The 15387-nt window shown below is 37.2% G+C and overlaps 2 protein-coding genes across 5 annotated transcripts in view; both read right to left on the bottom strand.

Moving 5' to 3' along the window:
• Positions 1 to 54: 54 nt before the first annotated feature.
• LOC129356813 (probable polypeptide N-acetylgalactosaminyltransferase 8) lies at positions 55 to 8106 on the bottom strand. Of its 2 annotated transcripts, XM_055026361.1 has the most exons (12): positions 7697 to 8106; positions 7526 to 7618; positions 5907 to 6147; positions 4295 to 4461; positions 3906 to 4089; positions 3629 to 3826; positions 2208 to 2322; positions 1450 to 1635; positions 1176 to 1313; positions 536 to 631; positions 300 to 467; positions 55 to 219 (listed from the first exon to the last, which is right to left on the bottom strand). In XM_055026361.1, exons 1-12 carry the CDS (start codon positions 7716 to 7718, stop codon positions 55 to 57), a joined length of 1773 nt encoding a protein of 590 aa, XP_054882336.1. In that variant the 5' UTR covers positions 7719 to 8106. The 2 variants fall into 2 exon arrangements, with proteins under 2 accessions (XP_054882336.1, XP_054882335.1); XM_055026360.1 differs by having other exon boundaries at positions 7526 to 8106.
• A 328-nt stretch (positions 8107 to 8434) lies between these two features.
• The window catches only part of rad51ap1 (RAD51 associated protein 1), a 27099-nt gene continuing 20146 nt past the window's right edge, over positions 8435 to 15387 (bottom strand). The window contains exons 2-10 of one of the 3 annotated variants that reach the window (XM_055026363.1): positions 12385 to 12444; positions 10913 to 10959; positions 10487 to 10622; positions 10214 to 10311; positions 10041 to 10130; positions 9854 to 9979; positions 9589 to 9774; positions 9010 to 9129; positions 8435 to 8931 (exon numbers count right to left, since the gene is read on the bottom strand). In XM_055026363.1, coding sequence (XP_054882338.1) covers positions 8804 to 8931; positions 9010 to 9129; positions 9589 to 9774; positions 9854 to 9979; positions 10041 to 10130; positions 10214 to 10311; positions 10487 to 10622; positions 10913 to 10959; positions 12385 to 12444 — 991 coding nt within the window. In that variant the 3' untranslated portion in view covers positions 8435 to 8803. Of the gene's footprint in view, positions 8932 to 9009; positions 9130 to 9588; positions 9775 to 9853; positions 9980 to 10040; positions 10131 to 10213; positions 10312 to 10486; positions 10623 to 10912; positions 10960 to 11045; positions 11274 to 12384; positions 12445 to 15387 lie in introns of those variants that run through there. The other 2 variants (XM_055026364.1, XM_055026366.1) reach the window with 2 other exon arrangements.

The following is a 15387-nucleotide window of genomic DNA, read 5'->3' as shown; positions in this document are numbered from 1 at the left end:
AAGTATAATAAAAAAAAGCCCAGGATGTTGCCTGGTAAAATGCAGCCTTGCAGGTCACAGGACCTGTTTCTCTGAATTAATGTGCTGTTTCTGTGCCGAAATCACATGTTGTATCTTCCATCTCTGATCGCTGCACTGCTGGAGAGCCAGCACTGCAAAACCGTCTCCTGTCGTTACTTCCAGGCATCTCTTAGTGTCTCTGTTCTGGATCTGTCCTCCCTGCGAATAAAATTTTATTTTTAACTTCCCTCAAGAAAAAACACTTTCTGTGTTGCTTGAATTTAAATTATTGTTTTTACCTGTTTAAAGTCCCAAAACATGTGGAGTTTCTTCTGCTGGGCGAGTTTGCACTGATGCAGTCCTGGTAAAACTCCTGAACCGGGATCCACCACGCAGTTGTTGCTGCTGTATTTGTGTGATTTGAGCGCACCGATGTAAAGTTTTCCATCAGTGAAGTAGTAACAGTGCTGAGAGACAGAAAAACAAAATCAAGCAAGAAGCAAAAGTCTGAATGTTGTGAGCTGCTGAGCGTTACCTGAGGCGAGTAGAAGTGGCATCCATAGAGGATGGGTGTGGAGCCAGGAACCGGACCCTGATCCACACAGAGATCGGGCCAGAGGTCATTAATCAGCTGCATAAAAACATGAAATGAAATGTTTCATGTCACCATGTAGTTCTGTGGAGGCCACCAGTAACCAGAAGCTTTGCTAGCTTTTTGCATCCATCATGGGCAAGTTCACATTTAATCACCAGTACATTTCCACAAAAAACCCTCAACTTCTTTTCTATCTATAATGAAACACAGCATAAATAAAAAAGCCACAAGTAGGCCAGAGAAATGTTACAATTTCTGCTGAGCTTGGTTGTAATATAACAAACGATCCATTTCTTCTGCCTTGTATTTCATTCAAGGTGGCATCAAAAAAAAACCTTAAAGCAGGAATGTAGAGAATAATTGACGTTTTATTTTCATTACACACAGCAGCTGTTGTAATAAATCCACTTATTCTGATTATGCGTCACTGTTTTCCCCACTGGAAAACAGTGACGCAGGTAACATACTGTCAGCTCATAACTACTCCACAGAGTCCAAACTAAACGATATCTCACTCCCACTGTTTCCTTTAGCTGCCATTATAAGTTTAATTATAATTGGTGACTAGTGTTAAACTCACAGCTCCGTAGCCCAGCAGGCCCTGCAGCGGGTCCAGCAAGGGGTAAACATTATCCAGGTACCACCGGAAGGGTTTACACTTCAGCCTCTCCCTCAGCTTCTTCCTCTCAGAAACATCCCCGATGTCGATTCCATGATTCTGTTGGAAAACACATTCATGAAGTCGTTCTCTGGATCATTAACTGCTTTTGTGGCCTTTCCAAAACCCTAATCAGATTATTTTTGATGACTAACGATTGAACTCATGATAGTAATAATGTGATGTCTCATCTGACCCCAATAGGAAGGTTCCAGGCCACTTCCACGTTGTATTTGTAGTCGTCCATCCAGACCTCTGCCACCCGCAGGGCGTTGCGCCGCACTGCGGGTCCGAGGTCCCGGGCGTAGGGCTTATGAAAGCGTTCGATGTGAGCGATCTTTGAACAGGGAATGACCTCTACGCTGCCTCCACACAGCCACACCTGCCAAAACACAAACTCACTTTAAAACAGTCAAAGAAAAGGAAAGACGGGAGCCTAAAACACACATTAATATTAATATAACTCTTCACTGCTAAGCAGGACAATTGTTTGGTTCCAGAAACCGCCACTAGGGGGCAGATGACTCAGTTCATCTCTTAAGATAGAAATGAAACAAAGACAAAATATTCAGTCAATCGTCCTAAATAAAGATGTAAGAATCATTCTGACATGTTTAAGTGATAAAGAAGGTGAGTAAATAAATATTTAATGTAAACCCTATTATGGATATTTTATTTTATCAAATTATTCTTATTTAATATTTAAAATGACAACATAAACATATTAACTTATACATTTAAAATTATGTGAAAAAGCAGAAATTTAATGTATTCAATTTTCTTTTAATTACTTTTTTTGTACATTTCTACAACATTACTATTATTTAACTGTCATCCAATTATTTCATTTTGTGGTAAAATTAATAAATTAGAAACAAATATCAGATTAACAAATATCAAATACCAGCTTTTAATTGTGTTTCTTTTTGGTTCTGGGCTCTTTTTAAATCTCACCCGGATGCCGAGCTCCACGTTTTCACCTCCGTATATCTTCATCCCGCCATCAAGGCTCCCGATCTCTCCAAAAAACCTCCGATCTGCAACCAGTATTCCCATGACGGACGGGCTCCTGGTGGGACCATAAAACAGATCAATCACCGACTGAAAGTGGCTGATAAATCAATAACAGCAGAGAAAACAAGTCTTAAAGTCGCCATCTGGTGCCACCTAGTGGCTGAAATTGTAAGTGTTGGAGACAGTTTTTAAGGTTCTGCAATCATTTTAAGACTGAATGCTTATGCATTATGTAAAGAGTACATTTTGAATCACCCTGAAATTATTCAACATAAATTGGTGTCTGAGCCATTTAATTTTAAAATAAAAATATTTTCTGTGAGGTCATATTTAACTAATTACACCAAGCTGATTTAAGACTTTAAAGGATAAATATTCCCTGCACAAAATGTCCTGCAGCAGGCTTTGTATCAATAATGGTTTGTGGTGCTTTTCTTTAACTTGTTTGTTTCCCCATCATGGACGCTCTCCATCACCAGTACACAAACTGGTACATAGCAACAACGACAGTTTCCAGCAATTAAGCAAAACACTGAGCTGGTTGTTCAACCTGCTGTGAAAAAATGAACCAATGCTGACAGTGAAGTGTGAACATGCCACAAAATTAACCTCTTTAAAACAAATCTGTTTAGCCATGAAAGAGGGTCAATATTAAGTCACTGCTGTAACTGCAACCAAAATCAATCCATGACATTTTTACTTTCGGAAAATGAAGATGAGACACAAAGAGATATTTGTAAATATTTAAAAGACGAGGTTTCAGTTGTCTCCAAAGATTCAAATAAAACAAATATACAATAGGAGAAATTGGAAACAAACAGCAAAACGTAAAACTATAAACCAGATGTGAACTCAGTTTCATTTCAGGCCATATGAAAAATATGAATGTTATTAAAGTTGTATTGATAAATGTATTAATAAACCCCATTAAACTGTTGAAAAATTAATTAATAGTTGTTTTCTCAACATTCATTAAGGGTTTCTTAAACTTAAATAATTTGGAACATTTTATCTATCCAAGATTTTGTGATTGTTTTTGTGGGAGAAGGTTTGCAAAATCATAGACATTTTGGTGCTAAATTAGAAATATTTGTAGCAATTTTTTATGATATCTACACTAATGTGTGATGCTAAATGTGACCTTTTATGACTCACTGTATCGGTCACTTAAATTCAGTGTTTTTGACCAATTTTGCAGATTTGTGAAAAACTAGAGAGGCTTATTGATGTAATTTGGAAGGCCGAATAAAAACCTTCGGCGGGCCAGATTTGGCCCCCAGGCCTTCAGTTTGACCTATAAACTATAAACTTAGCATAAACAGTGTGAGCTTTCTAACAAATACGACTAACATGACTCTTACTTGACAGGTTGAGATTCGTCCTTCAATTTGTACCATTCGGGTCCGATTGCCTCATACTGGCACCATAAAGCCCAGTCAAAGCCATCAGCGAAGGTCTCATAACGATTCACCATCAGGTCGTCAAAGTTGACTTTATCAAAAACTGGTGTCAGTATCACGGTGCGGTCCTCTTTAATCCGAGCCAGCAGAGGTTCTGCCCTGCAGAAACAGGAAGCTATTTTACTATAATGTTAAAAATAAGATGGAAAACCTCAGGATGCAAAGTCCTTCAACCAACCACTGAACATGGACCTCTATGTGTGCATCCAAGATGGCCACCACATCTCCCACTGCAGCTTTCCACCCGGTCAGTCTGGCCTGCGTCAGGCTGAGCTGCTCAGAGTGCCGAATCTTCTTCACCAGACCGGGCCGCTCCTCATTTATGGAGCTAATGTACAAGTCTAGCTTATCCAATAAATCATCTGCAGCAAAATAAAAAATTTCTCACATTTAGGGGAAATAAGGATGAAGATTATCCAGACACCCGAAAAAGGACAGAGACCCTGAATCTCTAAAATAGAGGTTCCCACATTGTTTCCAGCAGAACTTTCAGATAAAATTTCAAATGAAAAATAGAAATGTTCAGTCGTCAAATTAATCCCATAGCTGAATGGACACCAAACAAACCGTTGGAGCTGTGATCGTCCACCAGTATGATTTCTCGCAGCAGCCGGGCAGGCGTCTTGTCGATGATGCTGCGGATGGCTCTCTTGATGATAGACAAGGCTTCATCCAGATAGATCAAGATCACGCTGAGGGAGGGCAGATCCTCTGGATACTGTTTCTCTGCACATCTGCAACCATAAATGAAGTAACTATAAAATAATTCATAGTATTAATGAAAGACAAATATGAGGTTATTGTTAAAAAAAAGGAAAAAAAGAAAATTGCTTTGGCATTTGTTCTAGGTTTTTGTGATACATCATTTACATTGAAAGATGACACTTCTGTTCTACCTTCAGAAATTTATTGGTGATTCAAATAACTTTCTGTGAAAACCAGAGAAACATCACATAACCTTATTTTGGCAGTCCATGAACACGACACACATTTGGAACCTATTGTTCTAACATTGTTTCTCTATTTACTCAATTGTAGGAACATGTGTTTGATTACAAAGATTAAATAAGCTCTTCAATAAATCCACATTCTCAAATCTAAACCCAGATCTCAGTTTAATTAATTTAATTTAATAAATTGCTTGTGTATAACGACTTGAAACCTAAATCAGCAATGATTTACTCAAGCCATAAAATTCTTATATTTCCCATTGATTACATTGTTTCAGAGCTATAAAAAGATCTATTCAGAATAACTTTTGCTATTATTGCTAAAGAAGTAACAGGCTCTGCTACGGCTATGTTTTCTCAGCTGCGACCCCTCCTGTTCAGGAAGGGAACTGCAACGGTTTGGAGAAGGAATGCAGGTGAACACAGACACCCATAGGGGGCGCTGCAGCCAGTCCACGATCAGTACAGTCATACTTTAGCTGCTCTTTTGAATATAATCGTAAAACAAGGCATTGTTTTTGCAAGTTGCTCACACAATATAAGAAATAGTTGTAGAAAACTGTCTACGCTTTGAGACGATGTTCAAAAGTCTGTTTCTATATATCCTAGTTGATTTTTTATTTTATTTTTTACTTTTTCATGGTGTCAAATAAGAAAGCTGAATGTTTGATCTAATACTGTAACTTATCAAAAACTTACAAAACAATGACATCATCTGGTTTAGTTAGTTTTGTAATTTAAATGTAATATATATAAAATCTTGATTTAACAGAAAAAAGCCAAGCTTAGTCAGCTCTAACTCTTGTGTAATGCTAAAAGTTGGACAAGCATTCCAATTTTTTAAAACTAATGTATTCTTGAATTTATGCAGCATTTAAAATTGTTCTTAGAGCAACTATTATCTGTGTCAGCTCAATATTATTACTGACCTTTATTCTACCAGAAAATAAAGGTCTCCAAAAAATATATATATATATATTTTTGGAGAAAATCCAGGCTAAGACATAGATCCCTACACTTTCAAAATAACAAGCAGGAATGACATACTGCTTGTCGGAAAATCTGTTTTGTAACAGATTTTCCAACCTGTTGCAAAATCAAATAATCTTTGCTGCTTATGGCAAATTGACTTTTCAGGGTTGGGAAGATTCCTGTCATAACACGCGTGTATGTGGAAAGGGTGTGCCAGTGTTCATCAGATCCTGAAGGAGGAGGAAGAGGAGCATCACCTCTTTGGTCTGGTGTCAGGAATGTCCCGGTTGAGCGGCAACCGGTCACTCAGGAAGACGTTGTATCCGTATTGCTGGAACAATTCCTCGGCCTTCTTCTGCTCCTCCTCCGACAGATCCGCTCCCCATTTTCTGAACAGACTAGAGTTCGGGTACAACTTCTTCACCAGCTTCTTCTCCTTCACTTTCACCCCTTTCTCTTCCTCCTGCTCTTTCTTTTCAAACTTCTCCATCAGGTTCACTGTGGACAAAAGCGATTAGTGTATTTAGTTTGTTTTACTTTCTCCACCCTGAGCTGCAAACAGCAGCACATAAAATCAACATTCAAAAACAACTGAAACTGGGATAATTAATCCATATCTAACAAATGATGCCAACTTTAAGTCCAGTATGAATTTATTTAGGTATTAACTACAGTCCACACAGTGGCATTTTAAGAATTTCAACATTGGATTACATTATAAAACTAAAAACAGATAAAGATTTGCATAAAACTTAAAAAGCCATTTTAGAAAAGCCATCTAAAAGCTGAATCATTTTAAAATAGCTTAATGGCTTTAAACCTGTTCATAAGTTGAATCGAGTTTCTAGCTAAAAGTTTGTTGTTGTAGTTTACTGTAACAAACACAAACATTTTGCTAAATTTTGTGGAATTCTGACAATTTTAAATGGAGTCAGATTTTGCATAAAAGTTCAAATATTTTAAAAATTGTTAAAACACTTTAGTATTAGACAGAAACTAATAACTTTTCAGCGAGATATAGGAGCTTGTTTTGAGTAAATAAATCCTTAATATTGATTTCAAAAATGCAAGTTTCACTGCCAGATTATTTCACTTAAAACACTGTTTTTTAAAATCACTATTAAAGAATTATTTTATTAAAATATGTATCTTATATCTTAATGAAAAGTTACTTATAAGTTGGTTTTGTCTTTTTTGGTCGTGTTTCCAGTGCAAATATCTTTAAAATAAAATAAAACCCACATACATGTAACTTTTCAGCAAGATATAGATTGTTTTGAGCAAATAAATTCTTAATATTTATTTTTTTAAAAATACTAGTTCCACCAGCAGATTTCACTTAAAATATATAAAAATGTTTTTCTATAAGTTAATTAATATGCTAATAAAACAAGTCCTTTTTAAAAAAATCAATATTAAGGAATTATTTACTTAAAACATCCATATCCTCCTGCAATGTTACTTGTAAGTTGATTGTTTTATTTCAAGTGTACTGAGAAATTTGCACTAGAAACTAGACCACAAATACTTTGTAAAATGTTGTTTTTGAAAATGGCAACATTACCAAAGAATCACAGCAGAATTAAAGAGCAGAAAAACATGCTCTTAACTATTATAGACTATTATTAATATAATAGTCTATAATAGTATTGCAAAACTATTGCAAGACTATTGCAATAGTCTTGTATTGCAAGACTATTGCAATAGTCTTGCAATAGACAGAAAAGAAAAAATCTGAAGAGGTGAGAATGCTGACGAGTCTTGGTTTGTTTAAGAATCAGCATGGATATTCAAATAATCCCAGAATAATGACATTTTCTAAAACTCTTCAAAAAAGTTGTTTAAATCAACTCAAGTCTGAGAGCGGTGTACTCACGCAGCCTGCTGATGTCCTCTTCCATCCTGTCCATCCTGCGGATCATTCCCAGACCCCGGATGGAGTCGTTGTGCTGGGCTCTCTGCAGCCTCTCTGAGTGGGAGTGAAACTCTGTTTTTATGGAGCTCAGGTAAACCAGAGCTGAAGCCACAGCGAAGACCGTCATCCAACCTTTGACCCAGCTGACTCTCATCCTGCTGCAGAGGCTGGGACTCTTCTGCTCTTAGAACAAGTAGCAGAACGTTTTCTTCAAGCTGGATAATCTCTCTCTGACTCCACCTACATCTGTGAATATTTTAATCTGCTGGGTAGATGATCTTGTTTCAGTTTCACCCTTCAGTTCATTTTCCTTCCTTCACACCTGCAGGGTGTTCACCATTAACTCCACCAGCAAAATGTGTGGGGAAACACGGAGCAGGGATGAAGGAAAACTCAAATATCCGATTACTTCTGCTGTTTATATTAAATAAATTCAGTAAAAACAGGTGTCATTTAATTCACTTGGAGCTTCGTTTGGCTTCAACACATAATTTGGTTAAATTAAATAAAAGTTTTTTTCCAATCCATGCCATGTTTTCTTTGTGTTCACTCTGACCTGAGGCATCCTGCTGTGAAATGTCAAATATCTTTTTAATTCAAACAATAATCAGTAACAAGTTGATGTAGATCGAAAAAAATGCAAAAACAGAACAAAGATTAAAATAAGAAGAAATTTCTGAATAAATAAACAATGACTAAGATAAAAGTTTTCTCAACAACCATCAGATGCTGACAAAAGCAGCATATTTAATTGTTTTACTCCATATTTAATTTATTTTCCATTTATTTATGAACTATTTATTGTTTACCAAACTGGCACAACTACATCTTATAATTTAAAAAAAGAAAACTGAAAGTAAAAGCTCCTAACACACATTTATCTAGTAACCCTTTGAAGAATTTTGAATTAATATAAGTTGCAACATTTAATTTCTCTTTGGGTATTTTTGAATTTGAATCCTCTTCCTCATTTGAAACAGATTTAAATTTTTGAAAAGTATTTATGATGTCCATCTATAAAAATGATCCAGCGTGAAAAGATAACTGCTTTTAAACTTTATTTTTTTGTTTATGTACAGAATATTCAAGCACTATAAAGATGAGTAAAATGTTTTCAAAACAACAAAAAAGAGGATATAAGGAAATCTAACTAAAGTTCATTCTGAACTAATTCAAACTGAAAAGAATCACAATTGAGACTGAGGTCAAACGGGGTTAAAAACATTGACAGATTATCTGTTAGTGACTGGCAACGCTCGGGTGGAGCGGTTTGACCCGGACCATGCGGGACAGTCCCAGTCTCAGCCCGGCGCTGGGAGACTTCACAGCCGGTGTCTGGGATGAGGTCGGACTTTTACCGACCTGAGCTGGAGAACAAACGCATCTTTACTACCTTTACTGTCTGGAAACAGAGAAATGCAGCAGAAAATGCTGTCGGGTTCTACCTGGCGGGTTCCACTTGGGTGTTCTGCCCCCTGCTGGACTCACAGAGATCACAGGCTTCACACTGAATGACGCTGGCTTACTGGGAACCAGTTTGGCTGCTGGGGGACTTCCGGAAATTCCTAAAGCAAAGCATTTTTCTTAACACTCACAAATAGGGTTGGAATTTATTCTGTTCATTATTTATTGTGAAGAATTTTTTATGAGAATTTCTACCATCACCTTGGAGAAAAAAATTATTTTTTGCCATTTTCTCCACCATTTGTTCCACATGGGCATCAATAAATGTAATTAATATAAAAATATGATTAAATGCAGTAACTGTGTGCAGTTTGGTGATATAAATCCCCTTTTTTGTTAAATATTTTTCAAATAGAAAGTTTGTAGCACAAAATAGAAAAGTTTAACATGATATTGTCGATATTTTTTTATAGTGGACAGAATTTCCATATGTAACCTGGAAAACACGACGAACAGCAAAGGGACATTTTAACGTAATTCTCTAGGCCCGACCAGGTCTGGAAAATACTGAAATTAACAGGAATCTTGTACAACTGAAGCCAACGTTGAAGCCAACTTACCTGCAGCCTGTGGTTTAGAAAGTGAAGACCTTGATTGTTTCTTTTCTTTTCTGGGAGCGGGACTTGGCTTGGGTTTGTCTTTCTTGGACACTTTCTCCTTCCTTTTAGCCTTGCTGGATTTCTTCACTGTAAACTCCTCATCCTCGCTCTCCTCAGGCTCACTGAAATCTTCATCGCTCTCTGAATCTGAAAAGGAACGGCGGTTATAACGCCGAGTCGACAACAAAAGCAGGTTGATATGAATACGAGTGGGGCGGCAGCTAACCTGGAGTCAGTTTAGGTTTGTAGTCTTCATCTTCATTCTTCTTTTTCTGTACCTCAGCTGCTTTACTCGAGGTCTTCCTTTGCCTGGCAGCTGGTAATGCTTTCTCTGATGTGATTTCATCAAGGCCTGAAGAAAATGTTGTTTATAAAAAAGGAGAGCGAGAGAAAGAAAAAAAAGAAAGATTTACCTAAAACTGCTCCGTCCACACTGCAGTTGGATAGAAGCAAAGATGCTGGATCTGTGTTTTCATTGACAGAGCCTTGAACTTTAACATCTGCTGGGAAAATAATAGGAACAAAACAGAATTAGAAGTTTATGAAACGTAAAATCTACATGTTACATGCAACAGCTAACCCTTACCGGTGGGAGAATCGTTTAATCCGTCTGAGTTATTGAGTAAAGAAAGCGTGATGGCTGCTTCAAGATCTCTTTCATACAACTTTTCATCCAGCGGTTTTCTGGAAACAAGTGATGAGTTTATGTCACAACATGTAACTAAACACATCACAGCTTACAACAGGAGCATTTTGTCAGGTTTTGATGCGATGGATTGACTGGCTCCATTAAATCTGAAGATAACACACAGAAGCAGACTGTAAAACTGATTTTCTTGCCCTGATCTGTGTCGCCCACCTGCTCTTCTCGCTCTGAGTTGTTGTTGGGTTTGACTCTGGGCTGGAGGACCCGACTGAAGGTTTCTTCTGTTCGTGTTTTGTTTCCTCTCTGACCTTTTTGCTGGGCGGTGCTTTCGAACAGGCAAAATCCTCATCTGTCCCAGAATAAGAGCAGGACACAGAGACATATTCATTATAAGGAAGCTTATAATAAGGAGGTGTTTTTTTGTTTTACCAGAAACAACATATAGTAACACAGTTATGTGTATAGCACATAAAATCATTATAGTTTCTTCTTCAGATCCCATTGAAGACCTTATATTGGTGCATATTTTTAAGATTTTCAGAGACAAACAGTTCTTTAAATAAGACCTACGTTTGATGGGATGTTGTCGAAAAAATATTTACTGAAGCAAACAAACCAGCGCAGAAACTCATGACTCACCATCATCAAAATCTTTGTTTTCACAGTAGTTCACAACCTTCGTCTTCCTGTGTTAACACCAAACGTGTCGCCGTCAACAACGGTTTAAATGATTAACAAATAAAAACACAAAGTAATAAAAACGAATCCTCACCTGGATGGTCGCTCCATGTCCAGAGTAAATGTGAAGCCAAGTTTTGTTTTTAAACATTAACGGCTGGTTTAGAAACACGAACAGCTGCAGTGACAAAACGCTGATGCTAAATGCGTCCGGAGAAGCTAATCTCAGGCTACTTAAAACATGACTCTTACTTTATAATTAAAAACTATTTCAGCTTTTGTTAAGTAACGTCGTAGCGCGTCTTCCTGTTTTCATCCAGCCCGCCGGATCACACCGGAAATGACGTTTTGTTGACCAATATGACGAAACATCCGAGCTGATTCGTCTCTACCGACAACGATTTTTCGGTTTGTTTTTCTTCTAAATAAACAAAAATGTATAAATACACAAAATACTATTAATAAATTAATGAAACTATATTTTTATTTTTAGCAAATTAAGTGACGAATGTGCTCCTTTGTTTCGTTTGACGTACGTGCAGGCGTTAACAGTCGTTTTGAACGTCAGTGATGCCGCCATTTTGGAAAGGTAAATTTGTGCCCATAGATTTGTATGACCGTTGAATATTGGACCAACACAGATACAGCGATATTAATATTTTCTTAGCTGATTCCACGTGAAAGTATAAACGAATAACACATTTTTATTGCATTTTGGTATTAAAATATTATTTATTGTGTCAAGCTAGGACATATTTTTAATATACTTCATGGTACTTCATGACTTCTGATTAGTAATATAGCTTTAGTCAGAAGACAAAATATTGTTTTCAAGCAATTGTTAATTTTCTCTTATCCAGTTTTTCATTCAAAATGTGTTGTTTAATACAGATGAACTGCCAGCTTTTCCAACATGAGACTGCACAATGTTATAAACATGTTGTCCCTAACACTGTCTTACCATCTGGATATCTTGTTAAATCTACACACTAATTTTTTTCCTCAGCTAAAATCATAAAAAAATCCATCTATTCAAATTAACTAAACACTAACACTAAAAAATATTTTTATATTTTTAGAGCTCAATGAAAACAACATATATAACAGTGTTTTGCTGTTTCCTAATACTTAGAATAAATTAAAATGAGGATGTGTTGAGACATTGGCCAATAAAACCTAAAAATGACTCATTCCACACTTCCAGTACTTTACTGCCAAACATAAGTTTGCACAAGCTAACATGTGGAAGTGTGTGGGGAACCAAAGTTAAAAAAATAACATAATTTACCTAAAATATAGTCACATGTCTTTAAACAGTTTAAATACAGTCATCTAACAAAATTAAGGATATTTTATAATAAGCTTGTGCATTTTCTACCAAATTTGGACATATTAGACATCAATTTTAATAATACTGAAGAATCCGTCTCTACCTGTGGATGCAGGGTCCCTGGGGGTTTCCTACGGTCATTAGGCGACAGGTGGGATCCATCCTGGACAAACAAGACAGAGGAAAAGAGGTCAGACAAGCTGACTTACTTATTCATGTTAAAGAACTGCGGGAATAAAAACTGTTCAAGTAACGCTAATTTAATATAACATGGGGGGGAAAACACACATATTTTAAGATTAATCTCAGAAATCTTCAAGAAAAATCTTGAACTTTTCTGAGCTCCAAAAGTTGAAAATGATCAACTTTACAATCTCATAAAAAAATAAGATTTTCTATAAAAACAAAACAAAAAACAAACATAAAAATTCAGTCTAATTTAAAAGTTTTTGTTTTTTTTCTTGCGAGTTTTTGTCTTCTGGAGCTTTTCTAGAAAATGTCTAATATAAATCTAAAAACTGTTGTATTTTGGCAGACTTTTGTCTGTTTTTCTGTCTCCAGTGGCCCTGACTGGGGGTGAACTCTGGACAGGGGTCAGGGTATGGATAGTTGCAGCTCCTTGACACAGTTTCTCCAGCAGATGGCGGCGTGGGTCCGATTCTCTCATTGTCTCCACAGGCTGATTGACATGAGCTTGACACGTCCTCAGCTGCCCACTCGCCCACACTTGGGCCGGAAACGATCCCTGCTCCCTCTTAAGTGGGTAAAAATGAAATCTGTCCATTTTTACAGCCATTCCAAGAGAGCAGCTGCTCTACCGAAGGTTGTCATTTTCCCCTTTGTGAGTGGGTGGCTGTCGGCTGTGGTTTGTCACACAGTGGACCTGAAGCAGAAACGCGGGGACGCCAGGGTCCGTGTCTTCGGACCAGACAGGGAAGGAAGACAAGCAGGCTGGGGCCAAAAGGTCTTGTGGTCACACATTCCTAAACTCCTCCAGCTCTGCCTACAGCTGGGACTAAAATATCCCTCCGAATCATGCAAACACTGCAGCTCCAGCACTTCTGATCGCACATATAGATGTTTACATTCTGTTTATGACAATATCACAGCAGCTGCAATCGGGATGCCTCAATATTAGACCTTAACAGTTGAAAATCAAGGTCTAATACTGAGATCTGAGTTTTACGTGACATTTGTCTCTAAATAGAAAACCATTTTCCTACATTACATTTGTCTATTAAGGTACTTTAATTAGCTTTTTGGATGGGGGGCCAACATCCAAGCCTTTATCCGTCTAACTCTGGCCCTGCTTTTATGAGAAACTGGGTTTCATTAACTCCAGAGAGAAAAGAGAGCAAATTTTAGTTGTATTAAACGACAGAACAAGGGTTTGATTTTCATATTTCCCCTTCAGTAATTGTTTTATCTCCTAAAGAGAAGCAGCTTGGTTTCCTAGCCTACTTGGCCTCTGAGGTCATCAGTGGTCTTAATTTGAGTTTGTTAGTTGGAAGTGGTCAGGATCCTGTTTTCCTTCTCCCCCACTGATGTGAATGCCATCATTATGTTGTGTTTATCGCCTCAGAGTGGTAGTTGGAGTGAGGCTCTCAAGGAGCACAGCTGGTGTCCATGTTTGGTTGTTCCGGAGGCGGACGCTCTAGTGTTGTCATTTACATTCCTGAAGGGAATAAAATGTATTCTGTAGCGTCTATGCTATAAAACATTCACATTTTCATGTCTTGTATTTACAAAATGCACATTTTCTTTTATCTAAAGAGCAAACGTAGATTTTTTTAAAAAAACTGCTCTTATTCATAAAGTATATTATTAAATCTCAAGATGGGTATATTTTTAGTTGCTGAAACCTCTCTGGTTGGGGCTGGGAGTTATTTACTAACCTCAACCTAAGGATGCCTTAATGAGCTTGTAGCGCTTCGGATATCCGGTGTGGCCTTGTTGTTTTTGTAATCTAGAAATGGCCTAAAGTCAGATGCCTCCAGGCCAACCGCAGCCGGTGAACCAGAGTGGGCACACAGATGTGTCAATCAGCGGCTTCCGGAGTCCAAACTCGCCGTCACTGAACCTTCACCAAAGTTATTTCTTCAGCTACAAACTGAGCGACCACAAAGGTAATTTCAAGGAAGAAACCGTCATTTTGCACATTTATTTTAATAAAATTAGGGCTTTTAATCATCCAGAATTAGAGAAAATATTCAGTATATCGCTAACTTGTAAATAAACAAGTATTGGACTAGTGCAAAGGTTTAAAGATTTTAAACCTTTGCACAAACCTTTAGCACAAAGGTTTAAAGATTTTAAACCTTTGCACTAGTCCACCTTTGCACTTTGTAAAAACATATTAAGTTTATTTTTACGTCTATCAAACCAAAGGGGAGTAAAGAAAATACTTGATAAGTCAGAGATGTCAAAATCATCAAGATAAAAACTATATTTTCTTAAAATTTGCCCCAAAAATTTTTGTGCCTTCTTCACAATAAATCAGTGAAAAGGGCACAAAAATAAAACGGTGATTTATGAAAAGGTTCACACATGATTTATTATATTATTAAGGTTGAGAAAGTAATATGTCACAATATAATCGATACTATTACATTGCTATTTATTAGTTTATCACCATATGCAACTAAGATAGGAATACTGTTTCCTAATTTTGGGGGGTTAGAATATATTTTAGCCCAACATAAATGGGTGTGGGCAACTCCTCACTATTTTTGTTTACTACATTTTGGTTGTTATTTTTGGATTATTGCAAGATTTAATTAATTCCAGCATTCTGGGGGCCATAAATGGCCCCCAGGCCGTGCTTTGGACACCCTGCTTTAGCATTAATCCTTGACCTTCTGCTCCATTTCTAAAGCTTTAACCATGCTTTGATCACTTAGCTCAATGCTACATAACACAAGTAGTTTAAAGTCATCTGTTGATGCTCTCAGCCTCTTCCCTAAAACCCGATCGGAGCGATACGCGCTCCCAGACGTCACCGTTCTGGATGATTGTACGTGTTGACAAGACAGTGAAGCTATAAAGAGCTTCAAAGTGGCGGCAGTAATTCATCGCTGCCAACTTTGCACCATGACTCCATTTAAAT

This window comes from Poeciliopsis prolifica, unplaced genomic scaffold (genome assembly GCF_027474105.1).
Source record: "Poeciliopsis prolifica strain line A6 unplaced genomic scaffold, Auburn_PproV2 SCAFFOLD197, whole genome shotgun sequence".
NCBI classification, from domain to species: Eukaryota; Metazoa; Chordata; class Actinopteri; order Cyprinodontiformes; family Poeciliidae; genus Poeciliopsis; species Poeciliopsis prolifica.
The sequence above is the reverse complement of the archived record's forward strand: the minus strand, read 5'-3'. Positions and strand labels throughout refer to the sequence as shown.

What these genes read in the sequence shown, in the direction of transcription:
- LOC129356813 (XM_055026360.1), bottom strand. Translation starts at nt 7,718, where the DNA reads ATGAGAGTCAGCTGGGTCAAAGGTTGGATGACGGTCTTCGCTGTGGCT. An exon ending in GCCTGCTGGGCTACGGAGCT is followed by an intron (nt 632 to 1,175) that starts GTGAGTTTAACA and finishes GTTTTTATGCAG; the next exon opens with CTGATTAATGACCTCTGGCC. An exon ending in TGTTTTGGGACTTTAAACAG is followed by an intron (nt 220 to 299) that starts GTAAAAACAATA and finishes TTTTATTCGCAG; the next exon opens with GGAGGACAGATCCAGAACAG.